Source organism: Microtus oregoni, unplaced genomic scaffold (genome assembly GCF_018167655.1).
Source record: "Microtus oregoni isolate MIOR12 unplaced genomic scaffold, Mior012 000026F_ref0000081, whole genome shotgun sequence".
NCBI lineage: Eukaryota > Metazoa > Chordata > Mammalia > Rodentia > Cricetidae > Microtus > Microtus oregoni.
Genome location: NW_024543085.1, coordinates 3,822,395 through 3,845,286, shown reverse-complemented (window position 1 = coordinate 3,845,286; position 22,892 = coordinate 3,822,395). Strand labels below are relative to the sequence as shown.

At 41.7% G+C, this 22,892-nt stretch overlaps 1 protein-coding gene across 5 annotated transcripts in view; it reads right to left on the bottom strand.

Moving 5' to 3' along the window:
- The window catches only part of Dync1i1 (dynein cytoplasmic 1 intermediate chain 1), a 317,505-nt gene that overhangs the window by 90,982 nt on the left and 203,631 nt on the right, over positions 1–22,892 (bottom strand). For all 5 annotated transcript variants that reach the window (XM_041675567.1, XM_041675566.1, XM_041675568.1 and 2 more), the window contains one exon: positions 9,654–9,779. In XM_041675567.1, coding sequence (XP_041531501.1) covers positions 9,654–9,779 — 126 coding nt within the window. The remainder of the gene's footprint in view (positions 1–9,653; positions 9,780–22,892) is intronic.

Sequence of the window (22,892 nt, the reverse complement as noted above, 5' to 3'; positions counted from 1 at the left end):
GTCCCAAGATGATAAACACATCCACATTATCTAATTTTACATACATATACATGGATGAATAGTTTGTGTGTGTGAGTGTGTACACATCCATTTATGTACATGCGTGCCATAGTGCTTGTCAGAGAGTTGGTTCTCTCCTTCTACCACATGGGGCCTGAGGGTGGAACTCATATCATTAGACTTGGCAGCAGCGCCTATGCTGTCTCTTATCATCACAACTATCTGAAGCAGTAAATAGACCCCTCTCCCCATTTATCTCAACACTCTCACCCCGCTCCTCCAAACCAAGGTTTCTCTGATGTCCGTGAATAGCCATGGAGGAGACAAGGGAACGAAGACAGACATGGCCAAAGGACTTGCTCACATTGCTGTTGGTTATCACTGCCAGAACCAACAATTCCTGAGGGTAAGTTGTTGCGGGAGGTCCTTCTGCTCCTCCAGCCAATAGCCGCCAATAGACTCTTAATCTCAGGGTCGTGGGTTCGAGCCCCACGTTGGGCGCCATTCTGTAGTAAGAGCTGCGGGCCTCTTCCCACTGCCCGGCTCCTGGCCGCCTGGCTAGCTTATACCCCGAAATAACAACACACAAGCTGTATTCATTTAAACACTGTCTGGCCCATTTCTATCTAGCCTCTTCTCGGCTAACTCTTGCACCTGGACTAGCCATTTCTATTAATGTGTGTAGCACCCCAAGGTGCGCTTACCGGGAAAATTCTAGCCTATGTCCATCCTGGGTTGGAGCTTCATCGTGTCTGCCCCAGAGAGCAGATATATCGAGTCTGAGCTCACTTCCTCTTCCTCCCAGCATTCTGTTCTGTTTACTCCTCCCACCTATGATTTAACCTATGAGGCCAAGCAGTTTCTTTATTAATTAACCAATGACCTTCCTCCATCAGTAAGTTTTTGAAGCACAGATGAAGAAAATCCTATCAAGTTTGTTATAGCACAGGAATGGGAGGTCGAGGGAAGGACATTTAGGAGAATGGATGCCACGCGCAATTCTGGGGTCCACATCTGGCTGTCTATATACATTAATGGGGAACTGTTTGTGATCTTAACAGAAAGCTTCAGCTTGCTCATCTGTACTATGGAAAGGTGAGGAAACAATTAAAAACACCTTACTCAGAGCTATACGCCTATGATGTGGCAGCATCAAGGTCCTCACTGCTCATTGGTCAATGGCACAATAGCCCTTTACTACTGGGCTTAGATGAGCCATCACTGTGAATTCCATCTCTTTGCTACAATCCATGCAACAATCCTAGTTTCCCAAGATCTATCTCAATGACTAATTCTACTTCTTATGTTATTTGTTTGAGATTAGGTTCTTACTGTGTAGCCCTGGGCTGACCTGGAACTGTCTATGTAGACCAGGTTAGCTTCACATAAATCCACCTGCCTTTGCCTCGTGGGTGCTGGGATTAAAGGCAAATACCTCTGTGCCCAGGGCTTGTGTTACTCCCTGTTTGAAGAAGCTCCAAAAAGGGGGTAAATAATGAATGAAACCTGGAAAGGCTGTTTTTCTGCTTCTAGCTTCTTGGGCCAAATGGAAAATGATGTGCTTGTTATTTTATTTAAAAGAATCACTATCTAGTTTAAGTATCATTCATCAAACCAGTCATATCCGGTTGCATCATGAAGTGTTCCCTCATGCCTGTGTTTCATTTCAGCATCTTATTTCAAGTCCTGTGGGCCTTTTTCCAGAGGACCACAGAAGATAAAGATGATCCAGGACATCTTACTCTTTTCTGTAAGAAGCTGATTTTACCTTGATGTTCTTAATATATGCAACCTTTAATCTTCCATAATTTTGTACTCTGAAATGTGTGTCATAGCTATAGCAGAGTCTCTTCTGTTTTGTTACTCTGAGATGCATTAAACATCTGATTTGAGAACTGTTTGGGTCTCTCCTTGGCCTACATATTCTTGACCACGGAGTTTATTTTCCCATTACAAAGCATCTATGAAGTGCTTCAGTTGAAATGCCAGGGACTTGCAAGGACTACAGAGCAAAGCACCATCTTCGAAGAACTTCCTATTCTTTCTCTCTTTTCTTTCTTGGTCACTAGTAGGGATTCTTTCCAAATCCAAGAAAAACACTTGAAAATGCTTCTTCCTTTTTACTAGATAAGGTATAAGAAAGGCAATCCTCCTTTTATAATAAATAAAAAATTAAGGCAGATTCTAATACTTATTGGTTACAATATACATTAGGAAATCCATTTAAATTCGTTTAGAGCTTGGTGTCCAACAATTTTACACATAATGTTGCTTTATAGATTCAGACTATGAACTCAGTCTGGGTTGGAGGAGGGACAAAATTTGGTGAGAAATTGAGAGGAGGGACAAAATTTGGTGAGAAATCGACTTTACTGAAAAGAAACTCACAACTCTACCAGAGGCTGGGGAGGCCTCTATGGAGGCAGGGGGCACAACAAAGCCACCATAATTCACTCAGGGTTAGCTAACTGGATTAACCGCCAGAAATAGAGATGCAATGTCCGACTTTCTGTCCCTGTCCCCACCACAGTCCACGCTCTCGCTGGTTTCCTGTGGCTTCTTACAGGCAGAGCTCTTTTCGAGGTCACTGGGAACCTCAGCAGGCCCAAAGACTGGGCAGCTGAGGCCACCAATTGCAATTCCATCTGTAATCTTTGTAGAATCTTAATGAGAACCGAAGCCACACATAGGAGAAAAAATAGCTGAGGGGTTTCAACGCTGGCACCCGTAGGGTCAGCTGATACCGTCCTGCTCCACATGTCACTCGCCGGCAGAACCATGGAGGGTCAGCCACGGTCAGTTGGAGGCGATTGCCAGATGATCCTCAAAAAGAGGAGGCCACGGACAACGAAGCCAAATCAGGAAAAGTAGGGGGAAAAACCCTCTGACCACACTGTCACTAAATAAAGCATTTTTACTTACTTGGATGCAGATAATTCTAAGATAGATATTTCTGATTCTCTTCATTCCATTTTAAAGAGAAAGACCACACCAGGGCAGCGATGCAGGGTGGTCAGACATATAATCTAACGAGAGTGTGAGAAGCCACTACAGAAGGCAGCAGGAGCGCTGCCAAACTGGGATGGGGCCACAGGGCTGATTTCTATGCAGAGTGTACCAGTACTTTCCAAGTATAGACAGCTTTTATTGAAGTGAAAATAGAAAAGGCAGGCCCAGTGCCCACATGAAACATTTAGCGTAGAGCACACACACATGAACCGCCCATGGAAGGACAAGGTATTTGGTCTTTCCTCCCCATAGCAGAAAAATGAGCCTTCCTCTGAAAGCTTTTTTGTGATTAGCTTGAAAGCTCATTGGGTCTTGCCGATGGGAGACTGAGTTGAAGCTTGTTTACAGAAAGAATAGTCTTATGAGTCACCGAACTTGTTTGCAAGTATGTACTAGAAACATGAAAAAAATCAATGGAGATTTACGAGAAATGATTAGCTAAAATGATGAAAGTATAGTCACCACGAGGCTCGCTCACCTTGTCCTATCCCCAGCCCAGTGTCTTAGAGCCAACTAATTCATCTAACCTCTAAGTCACCAGGACACCACAGGAGAGGGAGGACTCAACTGATTTGATTTTGGTGAGCTAGTATCCTGAAAGCACTGGTTTAAAAAATAAAATTTATCGGCAGTCAGAAAAGGTGTAGGAGAGAAGTCATAGGTCAGAAGGGAGGGAGGGCATTTGTTTTCTTATATATGTTTGACTTTTTTGTATTTTATAGCTCTAGCTGGCTTGGAACTGAAGAAAAATGTATCCCAAGATGGCTTCCAATGCACAGCGCCCGCTCCTCAGCAGCACGCCCCACATGCACTCAGAGTGCTGGGGTTGTAGGGGTGAGCTCCCAAGCCGCCCCACGTGCACTCAGAGTGCTGGGGTTGCAGGGGTGAGCTCCCAAGCCCTATGGCTCACAGTAACTGGAATTCTGTGGGCTTGCTGACTTTCCCCGTCAGGTTAGAATAGTAACAACCTGATGCCTTATGAATGTCAAGCTGCCAGCGAGAAACCTTTGCTGATCCTATCCGTGCCCGTGTACGCCCCAGATGAAGGAAATCACAATTTCTGAGGACAGGATCCAGGCTGCAGTCATGCTTACGGTCACCCAGAATGTTCTATCAACTTGGGTAAAGGCTTGTTTCATTTCTTCCCTCTTCACCCTCCTTCCTCCATGGCACAAGGCCACACACCTACATGTGGTTGCCTCTCTTACCGGTACAGAATGGCACAGGATGTGGTTTTGGGGGAAATGTCAGCTTAATTCATCCTGGCTGTACCATGCACGGTTCCCTATCTTGTTTCGTGGCTCTTCTGAGCCACTTTTTAGTCTGCAGTCACTGAGAGCGCATGGTGAGGAATGTAAATGCTGGACTCTCAATACTTGTGTGTGTGGAAAGACCTAGTGCCACGAACTCACTCCCCGTGATCTCAGATGCATACTTTGTCCTTTTTGAGGGATGTTCATAGTCTCTTATGTTAAATTTGCCAGGTGAATTTAGTTGCTTGCCATCCCAAAGTGACCAGCAATTAATTTAATTTTAGGAGTTATGAAAGATCCTGTTTTCCTGACTGCTTAGGATGAAAACAGAGAATTAACTTTATATGTTCACTTGGCTACTCTGTGCCCAGTTTATAAGTGAAACGTTAGTCTGGGTGTCAGAGGGAAGTTTATTTTAGATAGTGATTAATATTTCAGTCAGTAAAGTTTGAGGAAAGTGGATTTTCCTCAGTAAGGAGAAAGGGCTTAAGCTAATCTGCCAAAGGTCTTCAGAGCAGGGTCAGGGGTTCCCAAAGAGGAACTGATTGTATTGGCAGCATGGAACTTCTGACTTGCTGGCCTATCCTATAGACTTCAGTCTAGGACCACAGCATTCACCATTATCCAAATCTCCACCTCCACCTTCTGGCCAACTCCATAGATTCTGTGCTTGCCAGAATTTAAGGGTAAATGTATTTAAAAGTCTCTCTCTCTCTCTCTCTCTCTCTCTCTCTCTCTTTCTCTCTCTCTCTCTCTCTCTCTCTCTCTCTCTGAATAACTTTTGCTCTTGAATATCTGATATGTATTTCCCATTGGGTCTAGTTTTCTGGGAAAATAAAACCCACAAAACTCTGTCTAATATACCCAGGAGTCTTCCGAAGAACTTCACATGGTTGTGCCCCAGTTTCCTTGGGGACTAGTTTCAAGACCTCCTTTCCTTTGAGTGTCTGCAGATGCCCAAATCTTTATGTTAAGGGTATAACATTTGCATATAAATTGTATATATCTCCCTGTATAAAGTATTGTTGACACTGTTGGTTATACTTAATGCAATGCAAACGCTATGCAACTTATTGTTCTATTACTCAGAGGGCAATGGCAAAAAGTGTGTGTGTTCAGTACAGATAGTTTATGTCCCCTGGCCTCGGTGGGTTGACCTCATGAATATAGAACCAGCGGATAGAGAGGGCTGACTGAGATTACTTTTCTGTTACTTCTCTGCCTTCCCTTCTTTCCCAAGAGTTCTCAGAGCTCATTCTCTTCATCTTCCAGAAAGTTGGTTCTACAGCTCGCTCTCTGCAGGTGCTACAGTTAGAACACTTAAGAGCCATTAGATACTGGCACAAACTAGATGGTAGAGTGCATTCTTCAACAAGAACCTTTTTTCATTTTTCCTAAATGTGTTCTTTATGAATATCAAGGTCACTTACACGAACCTCCTCTTTCATAACTGAGACCATAGACTTGCTGTTAGGCATTGTCAGATGCATGGGTAGCTAAATGAAATAGCCTTGACTTATATCTGAAGTTGTAGTGTCAATGTGGGGCCCAGGGAAGCTTTTTCAGGGCGACTTGGTACACACCTGCCAAAGTGGGTTCTATAGATCAGTAGGAAGGTAGACCTGAGTCTCAGTTTGCCCTAGGGCAAGGCTAAGCCTTAGACTCCCTCCTATTCCCATTTCACTTTGGGGCCTGTTCCTTGCCTTTTGCAAGAGACAACATTAATAATTAGATATCAATTTGTTCTGTGTTTATCCTCAGAATGACCAATTCAGTTTTTTTTATTAGCTTTAATTCAAAATCATTACCGAGTGTAGAGTTCTAGTCTTGTGAAAGCTGCTAACTTATTATAGACTGTTAGGAAATGCAAGTTAGTCAGGCATCTTTAAAGTACTGATACGATTAGTTACAGGGATAAGCCTTATTTAGTTCCCTGTATATGTTTACAAAGTCAAACTTAGAACAAATAGTGAGAAATAAAGTTTGTCTAATCAGACATACCTAGGCAGCCCTCATACTTCAGAGATCTGCAGAATATGGCATTTAAAGTAATGATTAAAAAGCATATTATATTTGACAGAGACTCTGAGATCCTAGCAGTAACCCAAGGTCTTCAAAGAAGATTATGAGACACCATGATGTCTCCACCTGGACTATGATGACGCTGACCACTGGACGAGATGCTCCAGTTCAACACCTGCTGCCAGGACCCGGTCCAGACTGTGGACAAACAGCGGGATCTTGGAGAATTGATTGCACTACTTTTGCCTAAACAAAATATGGTCAGTCTTTTCCATTTCCCTCTTCCACAGAAAAAGAAAATTTCACCTTATGGGCCTGGCTTAGACAATAAGACTGATGTTCTGGATACTTCTGCCTCCAATGCTATGGAGACCTGGGTATAATTAACTGTATATGGACTCTGGTCCCTGTCATTTTTAATAGATTTGGAAACTATTTGGTTTGTATTCAGATATACTTTATTTATCCTTCTGAGATCTCTGATAGTATTAATACCTCGGGCAGTTATGTCAGTTTAACAGTGAAAGGTATCCAGATTCTTCCACAAAGCTCTTGCCAACTTGTTAGCTCATTCTGAAGCTACCATACATGGTTCTCTGCACAGCAAAATAATATACATGCTTCTAATCAAAACTTGTAGTTTTTGATAGGACTCAAAGGTATGAGTCTAGTCCTTTTGTTTACAGACACCTGTTATCTCCTCTTTTTCTAAATTTTAACTTCTGTTCCTAGTTTGAACTTATCTCAATAGGCTTCCACTTGGCTGGCAGATACATCTAAGTACCAGTTGCTGACTACAACCTGCTCTGAATGGTGATGAGCCCTAGACTTCCTGAAAGCTGGTGTGGACCAGTCCAGCTGATATGAACATTCCCTGTCCCTTCAACAGAGTCTGATGAGTACTCCATTGCCTGAATTCCCTCCCTACCTTCGGCTAGCCTTTCAACCTGCTTGGGCCCTGATAACAATGCCCCAATGTCAGCTTGAAGTGGCTGTGGAAAGGAACATGTCATCCCATACTCCCTGCCCAGAATAGGTTGAGGCTGAGTCTCAGTAGTTTACCCTGAAGCAATACCTGGTTGCAGGAAGAACTACAAACTGAGATTACCCGAGCACCACCCAAGAACAGACCATCCAAAGAAATGCCTAGCATTCCAACCACTGTAGACAGGATCACCTGCCAGCACACATTCACCAGGACACCCCAGACAAATGTCAGTCAATCAGGGGTCCTGAACCTTAGAAATCTCTCACCCCCACCTTTACTACTATAAAAACCCAACTCTAACCGAGCTCGTGGCTCTCCATTCATTTCAATACATTGGACATGCAGAAAGACCGAGTTTTCAAACTTGCATAAAATAAAGGCTCTTTGCTTTTACACAAGGGACTCGGTCTCCTTGTTGGTTTTTGGGGGACTTCGCAGATTTGGGCATAATAGTCAGATGACCAGTTTTCCCAGTTTGGATAGCAGATAGCGGTTAAAATTGCCACCAGTTTCTGGTCACCTGATGAACTAAAGACAGTAGGGGAAATTTGGGAAGTGAAGAGATTTTATTCAGCATCTTTTTGGTAACTCTTATGAGACTTTATCTTGTCTTTTGCGCATACTCTGGATAAAACAAAATAAAACCCAGACCATATTTTCTTCTAAAACATATATTGGATCATTTAAATGAGAAATGAAAACTAAAGCACAATAATTATTTAAGCCATTTGTAAATGATACCCAAGCTGCCATGAGAAGGGATAGAAGGGATAGTGCTTGCCTCAGTTTGTACTGGCATTAGCTTTGTATCATGATGAAAAAGATAATGTTAAAAAAAAAATCTGATGATTTCAAAGACCTTCGGTCCTTGCTTCTTTACCCAGTGTTATCATGATCCATTGGCTTGTTTACGATATGATATTGTGACTATTAACCACATTACCCACAATTGCTGCAGGCCACCAGGACTTGGTTAATATAATTAGAAAACTTTAAGTTATGATAAACATCATAAGCATTGACTGAAACGGCATGGACTAGACTACTTCTTAGAGCTTTAGAATTAAAGCTATGCTTTCTGTATATCAAAACAGCTTAAAAGGCCCTGAGTTTCTGAAATGTGCTTCCTCTTATCCCATAATCCTTAGAGTATTTCCTTGGCAATTCAGCAAACCCTTAAAACTGAACAAAATCAGGATTTTGTGCTTCTATGTTTACAGAAAGAGTCTATCAGACTGACAAACTTGATAATCATAAAAAAAAACTGTTCTTATTTCAAAGGTCCAGAAAATAAAGGTTATTTACTACATAGGCCGAGACTTCTTGTTAAGCTGTTTGTGAGATAGCAAATTAGAAAAGCATGCCAGAATTAGCGGTTACTCAGGCACACTGACGCTGGGCCTTTCATTCCAGCAGAGCGCCTGCCTGTTCCTCAGATTATATCTGGTAATGTCCTAAAGTGTAAACACATTTCAGTTCAAAAAGATGCTCAGGTCTTAGACAGAAAATGGACAGAGCTTGCTGGGATGAGGCCAGCAGATTTATCTCTCCACCCTTTTAGATGCCTGTGTTCAGGGCTATTCTTGGTACCTTCAAACTCTAATATTTGAGGAACTGAAATTCTGAGGTAGAATGTTTTTTTTTTTATTCTCCTGTGCACAATCCCATTAATCAAGGGGTGGTGCACTGGCCAACGCTAAGGCCTGTCATTTGGGCAAAGTCATGGCGACAGAGCAAAGCTGAGCATATGCATGTGGAACCTAATTTCACTCCCAGTGTGTCAAATGGAAGAGAAGACACACGTCATGAGGCACAAGGAGCAAAACACCCCCAACTCTCCGATAGAATCTGCACTTGCAAAGTAGAAGCTCCATCCATGTTCCTCAATAATTCAAGTAAAAGTGGTGGTAAATCTTCCCCCCACTCAGTTCCTAAAGTATCATTATCTCTAGAAAACAATGGTGCCTACAAACTTAGAAACGGCAGTATCCCCTGAAGCGTGTTTCAGAGACAGAAGGGAACCCGTCTGGTAATGCTTTGAGGGCGTCCACATGGGTGGGCAAACATACGCCGCTCTGAGCAGAGGAAGTGGTACGCCACAATTTCTTCATAAGTGCGAGGTCTTTATAAACTCATCCGCATGGGGGCTGTTTTAAATAGAAAGAAAATGACACACAGTCCCCAAGCAGGCTTCCTAACCATTTGAAGAGGGCTGCCACTTTCCCAAAACATTAGGTTACTGTGGGGGAACTTTCCAAAATTGTCAACAATTCCATTTTTAAACTCAGTTCTTCCTCCCAACCCAAGACAGATGCCGTACAGCCCAGAGCCTGTTTGGTCTGGTAGGAGACGGGAATTATTTTTACTCTGCTGACTCCTACCTGACAGTGGAAGACATACTCTGGTGTGGTTTTCTTGAACTTCATGTTCCAAACCAAGGCCACTCCATCTGGTTCATGAGGAGCGTCTTCATTGTTGTTGTAGGAAGCCACCATCAGCTCGGGGTACTAAATGAAAGAGGTTACAAGGATTCATTACATTCAGATGATGATGTAGGGGTCTTCTCCTGCTCCTCCTGCACCTCTGTCGTCTACACGTGCTATCAGTCTACATCACCACAGCTACCTCGTCAGACATTTCTCATCCCACATATCTCTGCTGTGTTACACATCTCAAGCGGTCCTATTGATTTTAGTTTTGGCACATTTAATAACAAATCAATACGCCCTTCTTTCCTGTCTTTCACATTTGTGTGTGCATGCGTGGTTACCAAACTGGAAACGTGTTGAAACCCTGTAGATTCAATCACTTTGGCCTACCTTTCTTCCATATTGATTTCCATGACAACTTTCTGTTCTGATTTTCTTTTTTTACTACTTTGTAAAACCCATGCAGATGCTCCTTTTGTCATACATTCCTAGACATGGCTCTTCTTTCCCTTCTTGTCTTTTTCCTTTAATTTTTTTTTTACCTTCTTTCTAGGTGATCCTGTCAATCCCAGTGGCTTTTAAAATCTTAATATGCTGATAATTTCCAAATTTCTCATAGGTTTGATATTTCTCAGGGCTGTAGATATCAGTATTTAACTGTCCACCAGGGTTTGCTCAGGACGTCAGGAAACTTAGCAGTACCAGAAGCAGCCCAGAGAGAATATGCTGATAGGCTTTCTGACAAAGGTACTTAGCTTGTCCAGTGCTCCCTACCTGGTGTTCACCTTACTGGTGAAACTAGATGTTCTATTTTCCTCATTACTCCGTCCTTTCTCTCCACCCACATTCTGTCTATCACTAAGTACCACATACATTTCGAACCTACATTTAGTTTTCATTCTTTTTTTTTTCTTTTTCTTTTTCAAGATAAGGTTTCTCTGTAGCTTTGGAGCCTATCCAGGAACTCACTCTGTAGATCAGGCTGGCTTTGAACTTACAGAGCTGCCTCCTTAGTGTTGAGATTAAAGGCTTGCACCACCACCATCCGCTTTTGTTTTCATTCTTAAGGGCAGAGATAACCTAAATGAATTTCCTGTCTGATGAGGAAGGGTCACGAGACTTCTCCATAGTGCCTGTCTTGGACTTCCCACAGCCTATGCACACCTACAACCTGTGTCAGGACAAATTTGTAAAGTACACATTTGGTAAGTTACCCTTGGTTTGACAATTGGTAGTTGATCACGGCTTTCAAGGAAAACCCCACAATGTGTAGAATCCTTTCTGGTATGCCTTTCTCTATTGCTCCTGTTTAAGATCTTGTGCCTTTCCTTTCACCCACGAACACTCTCTACCCATGAAGTACAGGCAACATCTCTGTACCTAGGATTCTGATCTCATGCTCCCTGGAAGATCCTTCCGTGTTACTTATTAAGTCGCCTTTGAGACTGAGTGAAGGTACTAAGTCCTCTAGACAACCCTAACCATTTATCTCTCCCTTGTCTCTCAGCACCCTTCTGTTTTATACCCCTATTAAAGCACTTGTTCAGTTGCTTTATGTTCCTTTCTCACTGTGTATGTCCCTAAATCACAAGCTACTTGAGTATTAAACCAGGGTGTTTTGTTGTTATTGTTGTTTTATCTCTGAACCCATAGTTAAATGGATCCCAGCATATGATGTGATAAGGTAAAAAAGTGTATTGAATAATTATAATTTTTTTAGAAACTCTTTTATTTCAGTAACTCTGGAATTGCATAAATATTATTTTCTTTGTTATGAAACACACAGTAATTAAATTCATTGATATAAGAGGCACAATCAGACAACAATGAGGAAAGCTCTAAAGCAATGATTCTCAACCTATGTGTCAGGACCCTGCAGGAAAAACTTCTGTCTCCAAAAACATTTATATTATGATTCATAACAGCACCCAAATTACAGCTATGAAGTAGCAATAAAATGATTTTATGGTTGGGGTCAGTGGGTCGCAGCATCAGGAGGGTGGAGAAGCCCTGCTCTAAAGGCATGTTGAAGATACCTTCTTGCCCTACATGAATTCTGCTTTGAGTGTGATCAAATAAAGGGAATGAGACGCGTGAGTGATGTCTCAGTTAGAACACATGCCGCACAAATGCCAATCTCACCTGGGCTTCTCGTTAGAGTCCCTGTTACACAACAGAATTATTACAGCTCCTGAGAAACTCTTCCCGGACATTATCTAGTTTTCTCTTCTTGTTCGCTATGCTAGGTATACATTCAAATTGAACAATACTCATATAAATGTGAATGTTGACTTTTCCTTCATATGAACCATAATTAAACCTAAGCCTTCATGTGGCTTTGTTCATTCTTTCAGCTACAGAGAGTTATAGCTCACTGGTTGCTTCAGAGGAGGTATAGGCCTACAACACATATGGATGTGGCCACCAAGGGAAGTCATCATTCTTTATTAGAAAATGTGCCTTAGCAGATGAATCAAAGCCTATTAAGCAAGGCCTTTGATTCAGAGCCCATTCAATGACACTAACATCCAGATAAACACAGAAGTCTCCAGACTGCCCATCTGAAGTTTAACCATGTCACATGTGAAAAGGCAAGTCTATAAACACCGACACCACCACCGCAGGGGCCAGAGAGCAGCCAGATGTGTCTGGAGTAGCATCCCACAGCTTCACATCTGGGTCTCATCGTTCACACCCACTTGCGGATTTTCTTCTTTTTTTTTTTCCATCTAAAAATATTTTAACTTGTTTGGCTTTTAAGTTTCTGTAGCAAACAGGCCGTGAGCTAGTGAAAACACCAGGACAATGCCTTTGGCAAAGTTTCCTATAACAGGGATTACAAGGTGCAGAGGGACTGACTTATATCTTATCTCATGCAGACTGCTATAAAGGTTTCCTCTTTTACGTCTTTTTAAAAGGCTATTTGTTTGAGCATGACTAGTCATATTTACTCATTATCAAGTTTCCAAGCAATTATGGAAATTTAAATGTTTAAAATTATGCTTTTAACAATTGTGAAATTTCTGCTTATTTAATTACTCATAAGGACTGGATAAACCTATATTTAACTTAGAGAAATTTTACCCAGAAGTTACTAGCTTTACTCTCAAGTCTAGGTCTTCAAGAGAAACAGAATCTAACATTTCCTATAGAGAAAAGAGGCAGCATGTTTTAAGTGGGCCTTATGTTTCAGTCATTGAACTGGGCAATGTCTTCATTTACTTGTTACTCATGATTGTATAAAGAAGGTAATGGTTTACTCATTTCTATAGACAAGGAAGATGAACCCTTGGGAAGTGACATGTTCCAAGTCATATTGCTCATGCATGACAAAGTGAGGGACCCTATGGAGGCCAGTTGAGCTCAAAGGGCAACATCCCCTTCTGCCCACTGTGGCTTTATGTCCAGTGCTGTCTGTACATAAAGAAATGGTGGCATCAGATGCAACGTGGGACAAGAATATTCATGTTAACATATTCTGTCTATGGGAACCCACCTATGGCTAGTACAAAACAAGACGCAATGGAGGAAGAACATCAGCTCAGACACTAAAGCGGAACAGTGTGTGCGAGGAGGGCAGTGCCATCAAGGTTCTGTAGAAGCGTGGGCCTGTGCTGAGGGTGGCATGGTGAAAAGCTACACTTGTTAGGGGTGGGTGTTTCAGGGAGACAGCTGGTGGGGACATCTGAGAAGCAACAGTGGTGACTTGTGGGCTCTAAGAAGAGAAGGGAGATTGCCAGCTGCAGTAGGAGGAAGGTCGGTGAGGAAATTCTTCCTGAATCTGGCTGCCCCACAGGACCCTCTGTTGGCAATTGTTCCACAACACATAGATGCCCAGTGTCCCAGAGATGACGAATAGCAGAGCTGATAACTTGGCCAAAACAACCTAAACGGTGTTCTCTAACTTAGACGCACATTTTGAATGGGACCATGTTTTATTGGTGAGGTTCCTCAAACTGCTACCATGGTTGTTTCCTTCTCTGAGTTGTAGGTTTTTACCTCTTCCATGGATTCCCTGTTTACTGTATTTGCTTGCCAATAGGCTCCCCCTATTTACTTAATCTAGCCAGAAGTAAAATTTTGTTAAAAATTATTATTATTAAAGAAGAAAATGTTCAAAGAGCATTAATTTATAGGTTTTGTGAAGAGATGTAAAAGAAGAGAGGGGGAGAAATACTCAGGGCATTTTCACAGAAGTTCCTGAGTCCAAACATTTTTGAAATTTACTCTGGGGAGCGGAGAGTAGGAGTCATTTTTGTTGAATATTAATGCCATTATGATCACTACTCTAACAACTATGTCATACTTACTGAGTGCTTCCTATGTTCCAGACACTTAAAGCACTCCATCAACTAGAGATAGTGGTTTATTTAATACCCACAGAAAGCATGAAAGTTAGGTATCATCATTTATCAACACTTCATGGACAAGAAAGTTCAAGCCAGTAGAAGTTGGGAAATTTGCGAAACATGTAACTAACTATACAAAAAGTACAAGAAAGTGAAATTAAAGTGATCCAAATAGGAAAATAAGTTAAATTATCCCTATTTGCAGATGATATAATATTATACACAAGAGATATCAAAAATTCTAACAGAAAACTTCTAGATATTAGCAACAAATTGAGCAAAGTGTCAGAATAAAGAGATAGTTTACCAAAAATCAGTAGCCTTTCTATATGACAATAATAAATATGTTATGAAGGAGATAATACACATACTACTATCCATACTAGTTTTAAAAATATTAAGTAGTAAAGTTAACCAAAGAGATAAGAGATTTTGTGGTGGTTTGGAAAAAAAAATGACCCCCAAAGGGACTGGCATGATTAGGAAGTGTGGCCTTGTTGGGGGAAGTGTTTCACTGTGGGGGCAGGCTTTGAGGTCTCTTTTCTCATGCTTGCCTCAGTGTGACAGGGGAGTCAATTTCTTGTTGTCTGCAAGATGTAGCACTCTTAACTTCAGCATATCTGCCTGTGTGTTCCCATGTTCCCCTTCATGATCATAACAAACTGAACCTCTGAAACAGTAAACAAACTATCCTCAATTAAGTGTTTTCTTGATAAGAATTGCTGTGATAATGGTGTCTCTTTACAGCAATAGTAAACCCTAACTAAGACAGAAATTGGTACCAGGAGTGGGGGATAGTTTTGATAGGCCTGATCATGTGTTCATTTTGAGGAATTTAGACTTTAGTACTTTGGGTTAGGAAAGCAGTGGAATACTTTAAGCACTGCTTAATGGGACTTAGTAGTAGGAGCATGGAAGACAATGGAGCTGATTATGATTTGAAATGTTGGGAGCTGTTCAGAAAAGAATTTTAACATATTGCCTAAAAATCATTCTTGTGATATTTTGGTGAAGAGAGTCACTGCCTTTTGCTCTTGTCTGAAGAGTTTACCTGAAGCTAAAGTGAAGAGTTTTGGATTAATTCCATTGGTAGAGGAAATCTCAAAACAGCCTAGTATAGACTTTGTCATGTGGATATGAGTGGTAACTTTAATGAAGATATATTATGGCAAGGAGCAAACTGAGCAAGGAAAAATATTTGAGAAGAAAAAGAACACCAGAAAGTGGAATGGAGCTAAATTCTTTGTCCAAGGAGATAAACAGATTAAAAAATGGAATAAAGGGAGTGGTGACCTCAGGTCAAGATCCCATTCAGCTAAGTTTACAACTTGTGGAAAGGAATTAAAGAAAGGCTTAGAGCTGGGTGTGGTGGTGCATGCCTTTAATTTTAACACAGGAAAGGCAGAGGCTGGTGGATCTCTGAGTTTAAGGCCAGCCTGGTCTAAAGAGCAAGTTCAAGGCCAGCAATGCTTAGGCAGTAAAGAAAAAAAAAAGAAAGCTGGTGAAGATTTAATTAAACAAGGGAGCCATGTTCCAGCCTGTAGTGGCATTTCAAATGTATTTTAATAAAGACTGCCTGAAGAACTGAGAGTAAGACAGTCTTACTGGTCAGCCTTACAGACCAGATTATGGTGACACACACCATTAATACCAGTAGCCACCCTAGTTGCCATAGAAATTGGGTGGTGCATGCCATTAATCCCAGTGGTGCACACTTTTGATCCCAGCCCTAGAGAGGAATATAAAATGGGGCTTGAGAGCTTTTAGACACAGTCTCTTTCTGCAATTCCAGGAGACAGGATCACCATTTCAGACTGAGGGCGAGGGAAAAGCTGGTGGTTGGCTGTTTTTTTTTTTACAGATCTTCAGGTTGAACCCCAATTTCTTACCCTGAGCTTTTACTAATCATGCTTCACCTGCCCCAGCAAGCAGCAGAACTTGGCCACGTGGTTCTGGATTTAGATTTAAAGACAGAAAAAATGGGTTATTGAAAGTTGACTTCATGCCTAAGGACAGCCACTGAGGCCAGGCATTTGTCAGAGGTTGGCTGAGGCCGGGCATTTGTTGGAGGGGACCCTGAACATAGACCTAGTAGAGAAGCCATTGCATGAAACCACAAAGGTGAAGCTTGCATTGCCCTGGAGAAGCCAAAATGTTAGAGATGCCAGAGCTATGGGACATCTGCCCAGGAGATCTGCTAACAGGGAGGCAAGCAGTCCAAGAGAAAAAGTGTGTTGCAGTCAACAAAGCTTAACTGAGTTGGAGATATGCAGAGTGTTTTGACATTAGACATGGAGATGCAGAGTTTGAAGTTTGCCCAGCTGGATTTGAGTCTTGTTTTGATCCTGTATTTCCTTGCTATGCTCCCTTCCCTGCACTTTGGAATGGCAATGGATACCCTCGGACATTATATGTTGGAAATATGTACTATGCTTTTTGATTTTTATAGGTGATTACAGTTAAGAGATTGCCATGGGTTGCAGAAGACACTTTGAACTTTGAATAAATTTGAGGCTATTTTAGACTTAGGGACTTTTGAAACTGAATTGACTGCATTTGTTTTATGTTATGTGGAATGAGGTGTTTTACAAGAAAATGACCACCAAAGCGCATGGCATTACTAGGATGTATGGTCTTGTTGAAGGAAGTGTGTCACTATGGAGGCAGGCTTTGAGGTCTCTTTTTCTCAGGCTTCTGTCAGCATGACAGGGGAGTCGATTTCCTATTGCCTGCAAGATACAGCTTTAGCATCACATCTGCCTGTGCACCACCATGCTCCGTTCCATGATCATAATGCATGGAACCTCTGAAACTGTGAGTCACCCTCAGTTAAATGTTTTCTTCATAAGAGTTGCTGCGGCCATAGTGTTGTTTCGCGGCAATTGTAAACCCTAACTAAAATAGATCTCTAAAACAAAAACTTTAGATCTCTGTAAAAGATTGAGAAAGACACTAGAAAAAGGGAGAAAAACCCCACGCTCATGGATTGGTTGAATTAATATTATGAAATGACCATTCTCTTAAAAAGCAATTTACAGGTTCTATTCAAAATCAATCAATACACTCACATTTCAGCCCCCCCCACCCCAAAATATAAAAACTATCTGAAAACTCATATGGAACCACAAAAGACTAAGGATGGCCAAAACAACCCTGTACAAAAAGAACAATGTTGGCAGGAGTCACCATTCTAGGTCTTAAAATAAACATAGAGCCATAGCAATAAAAACAATATGGCAGTGGAACCGAAGACATGTATACCAACAAAGCAAACATGAACTCATGTTTGTCAAAGGTGTACTTGTGTTTGTTCTGACACTTGAAGAGCATACACGGGAGAAAAGGTAGCGTCTTCAAGACCTGGTGCTGGGAAAACTGGATGTCCACAATAAGCCTGTATTTGTTACTTTACAGAGACACTCCAAAATGGATCCATGACCTCGTGTGAACCATGAGTCAATGAAGCTGTCGGAAGAAAATAGGAAGTCCCTACAAGATAGAGTCCAGGAATAAACTTCCTACTATACCTCCCTTGCCCCAAAATGAAGGCCAACAATTGCCAATTGGGACTTTACAAAATTAAAATGCTTTTGAATTGTCAAGGCAACAGTCATCTAAAGAGAAAGCCCACATAGTAGGAGAGAATCTTTGCCAGCTGTCCATATGACTTTAAGAGTGACATCAGACTATATAAAGAACTCAGATAACAAATGAACCAATTAAACCACAAACTAGGGATCTGAAAGGAAATTTTCCAGAGTATGGCTAGAAAATATGTTCAAATTGCTCATCATCACTAATAATCAGGGAAGTGCAAGTAAAAATGACCCTGAAATTTCATCTTTCCTCAGATGGAGAAGATCAACAAAATGGCCCACAACAAATGTTGGTGAGGTTGTGAGAAAAGAGGAACCCTTTTCCACTGGTGATGGAATTTTGAACCAGTGCAATCACTATGGAAACCAGTGGGGAGATGTCTTAAAAACTAAAAATTAATTTATCATATGATCAAATTATACCATTGCTTGGCATATGCCTGAAGGAATAGGCATTCTATTCCATGAGCACTTGCTCATTCACCTTCATTGCTGTCATATTCACAATAGCTAGGGAAAAGTAGCAATCTTAATGCCCTGCAGTAGATGACTGAATAAGGAGAACGTTGTATGTACATAACAGAATACAATTCAGCTGCAAAGAAAAATGAAATCATGAAATTTTCTGGCAAATGGATGGACTTAGGAAAGTTTACGCTGAGTGAAGTGACCCCAATCCAGAAAAATAAACACTGTATGTGCTCCCTCTTCTGCAGCTCCTAGCTCCAAATCCTCAGGGATGAGTACACCACCTGGAGTAACTCCAGAAGAAGGGGATGCTAGCTGGACATAAAGGCACACGCCTTTAATCCCAGCATGCGGTGGCAGGGAGGCAGAGGCAGGCCGGTCTCTGTGAGTTCCAGTCCAGCCTGGTCTACAAAGTGAGTTGCAGTACAGCTAGTGTGGTTACACAGAGAAACCCTTTCTGAAAAGACCAAACAAGAGGGAACTATTGGAGGAGGTGGTAGAGAGAGGAATAACAGGATATAAGAGAGAAATGGGCCAGAGCTTAATTGGGGAGATAGTAGGGAGGTCAATACAGAAGGAGGGAGATGGGGAGGGAACAACAACACCATGAATGTTGAAAAGCCATAAAGAACCATATATTTTATTTACCTAAAATTGTTTTTTTTTTAAATAAAGTTATGCTACTTAGGTAGACAATGCTACCTACCTCCAAGTAGGTAATGGCAGGAGTCATCATTCTAGATCTCAAAATAAATATAGAGCCATAGTAATAAAGCCAATATGGCAGTGGAACAGAAGACATGTATACCAACGAAACAAACATGTGTTCACGTTTGTCAAACATATATGTGCTTGTGTTTGTTCTGATACTTGAAATGCCAGAGTTGTCGGACACCTGCCCAGGAGAGCTGCTAACAGGAAGTCAAGCAGTCCAAGAGAAAAAGTGTGTTGCAGTCAACAAAGCTTAACTGAGTTGGAGATGTGGAGAGTGTTTTGACATTAGACATGGAGATGCAGAGTTTGGAGTTTGCCACAGATGAAAAACTTCCAGCACCAGGCATGAAAAACCTTCTTTCAAGTTGTCAATGAGAAGAGTGCAAGAAACTCCCTAAACAATATAGTCTACTGCTATTGCCTTTGGCTGTCTCTCTGAGGCTGAAGGTAACCTCTATTGCTAAAGACCACATGTGCTTCAGACACAGTATGAAGGGTGTGAACTGGGTCCGACACAAACACCTCTTTCCCGAGGACTAGCTTTTGTAACACCAGAAGATGCCATGCAAGCTGCTGAGGAAGGGAAGCAGTTAGTAGTCTGACCAAGTTTCCATGCCTAGGAATGACAATGACTAGTGACACTCACATCTTAGCTGTAACCAACCGCTGTCCAGTCGGATGGCACACTTAAAGTGAGGGAAATTGTGCTTGCTGTGGAACCCTACTCAACTTCTAAGGGCTTGTGAGGTCATGGATCTTAAAGAACCTTCTAACAGCCGCTGACTAATCCAACTTCTGTGTTCTACATACTTATAATTATACCCACAAACAAGTGTAGCTCTCACATCTCATCAAAGAAGCTTCTCTTTGTAGCAGACAGAACCACTACAAAACACTATGACTGGTCCAAATACAGCTGATCACGGGCTACCTAGATCCAGTTGCTATATTCACATCACAACTCCTGCATCTAGGGTTTGGAAATCGAGGAAGAAGGGCAGAGAGATTGTAAAAGATGATCAGAAAAGGAGACTATGTCTTCTAGAAGTGAAAGGGAAGCTAGATTAATGATACCTCCCTAAACAGGAGCTGAACAAGACAACACCCCCAGAAATGCTGCTGTGAAAGAAGGAAATGTCATGGTGTCACCCCTACAAAGAGCTACAGGCAAAGTGCAGAGAGAGAGAGAGAGAGAGAGAGAGAGAGAGAGAGAGAGAGAGAGGATTTCATCCCTAGGGATGAGGCCCCTGAAAGCATATTCATGCCAACAACACTACATAGGTTTAGCAGCTGTACTTAGATTTCTACACATTCATACGTAAGAAAAAAGGGAACATAAATATGGGAGAGAACAGATTGGGGACACAGGGAAGTGAGAGGAGGGAGGAAAGACAAGGAGGAGATAATATGATTACATTTCAATTAAAAATATAACTAATGAAATATATAAATAACCTTTACAAAAGGATAAATATGCTAACTCTAATATGCAAAGACTAGATGTAGAGAGACCGTCAAGGACTCTGTTTTCTAAGACAGGCAAGAAGGAGAAGAAGGCATGAAGTGTTTGTAAACTCCAAGTGTCAATGGCTTTGAATTACTACTAGAAGGGACTCTCTTTCAATTCTATAAATTTGACAGATTTCATAACCAGACAAGTTTTTAAAGATTATTCAGGTTAGCGTCTTATGTGATGGCAGGACTGTAGGTGTCTTTTATAAAGGCAAGGTGTACATATGTGTGAGCAAGGTAAAAGTCTGACTTTATATACACCTAGACACTCTGACACATGGGCTGTGGACAGCATTCCTGTCTGAACACCGCTGAGTAGATGGTAGAAGAGAGAGTAGAATTATGCAGGTCTCTCACGTTTCTTTCCCACCAGCTCCATTTTGTTCACACAAGAAATTCTCCAAGGCGTATCTGGCACCATTACACACTGAGCTTGTGTTACACGCTTATCTTTTGTCTTAACACCAATTGTGTCTACAGCAATTCAGAAATCCCCTTCATCTCAGAAGCATGCAAATCTAGTTCTTTGAACCAATGAAACTATTAAGACACAAGAATTACTGATTCTAGTTTTTTGAAACTCTCTATAAAAACATCTTACAAATCCCTTCCTACAGTGTAGACAGGCAGGTTTCACACACACACACACACACACACACACAGAGAGAGAGAGAGAGAGAGAGAGAGAGAGAGAGAGAGAGAGAGAGAGAAAGAGAAAGAGAGAGAGAGAGAGAGAATATGAGGCAAAGGAAATGTAGTCCTTCCCTGACAGAATTTCTATGCTTCCCAGTTTCACTCCATTTGACACAAATGTCACGTGGGAAGAACCATGTGTGGAAACAAACCCATGCAACTGCACACTGAGGTGAGGCAGGGCCAGCCCCACTGCTGATATAGCAGCAGTCTCTTCAGGGAGCCTTAGCAGCTGACTTGGGAACCACTAACAGTTGCCTTGGTTGAGAAATGTGTCAGATAAAGTTCCTGCCTGAATTCCTGACCATGAATAAGTGAGCACACCGAGTGAAGTGTTTCCTAAGGCTTGGGTCTGATTTCTCTGCACACCAGGCTGTGCTCACAGACCACCCACACACTGCAGAGAGACTGGGTGAGCTTGGCTGTCTTGGTCTTTGGACAACAGAGCTCTCTGTGCTCTGTTGTTTGATGTCAAAGAGGATTCAGGAGCAGAGAAGCCCAGCTCACTTGGTGGTTGCTGACAGGACAGTTCTGGGGATTGTACTCTCCTCCCATTCCCAACAGGATTAAATGAGACTCTTCGTAGACCTCTGTTGCTCATCTCCCTACGTCACCTTCCTCTCCTTCTTTGCCTAAAGCACAGTCTTCTGAGATGCTGTCTGACTGGAAAGTGACCCCTACTTACACTGAATTCATACAGTACTTTCTGTTTATCTGGATCCCTCTGCACTTCCAAGCTGTTTAGGTTTCAGCTTCAGAAGCAGCTCTTCGAGGGAAGCAGCAGTTCAAGCTATGCAGCAGAATATTGCAAGGCTTGTGCCCAGCTCTGCTGTATCCTGACTGATTGTTAGCAAGTTACTTAGCATCTATTGAGTCTCAGTATCTTCAGCTATAGTGACTGCCTTGTAAAATTCTCTTGAGGATAAAATAAAATAAAGTCTTCAAGGCAGTTGATATAATGCTTGGCATTTAAATTATAGAGATTAAAAACTAATTCACTACATGGCTCAAAACTCAGATCACCTACATTCAAAATCTGACTTCACCACAACTAAGTTGTGTGTTTTTGCACACGACTGAGCTGCTCAGTGCTGGGCACACTGATTTGCATGTTGTCAAATGGTTGGGTTGTCCACTCATTAATCTGACATTTGTTTGCCTATTTTCACTTCAAATATCAAGTTTTGGGTTTGGACTTTCTTTTGTCTAGGCAAGAAGGAGCTTTATTTCAGTGAATGAAATGGTTATATTTGTATTCAAGGAGGACTGTTTCATTATACATCCCAAGGAAAAACTCAGTGGATTTGCACAAAGTAGGGTGTACAGTTTTGAGTTTTTTTTTTAATTTGTTGAAAACCAGGTCTGCACAGGGATTAAAGTGTGCACCACTATGCCCAACCTAGTTATAGGGTTTTTAATAAAGCAGATATAGCAGATGTAAGATTGCTAAAGATATGCATAGAAAAGTGGACTTTCTTGCTGAAGGACTGGGTCAGGAAGATGAGAGAGAAGTTAGTTATGCTGTTGATGAAAGTTTGACATTAGGTCCTGGCGTGTACTATGATGTCTTCTACATTCAGGTAACCGAGTAGGCGAAAGAGGATTGGGGCTATATGGAATGACGAATTCCTGACTAGTTTGCAATTCTCTGGGACACCTGTATGGATCTGTTTGATGTACAAAGTCGAATCAGGAGGGAGAATGAGTAGGAGACAGAGCTGTAGTCAAATGGCTAGCCATGGAGAACTCTGGGTCAGCGAGTGTATCAAGCAGAGAAGAGTGGGAGGCAGTCTGCAAGGGTCAGAGAATCTGAAAAGAGTAGCGAGAATTCGGTGGGAGGAAGTTATTTCCGAAAGTAC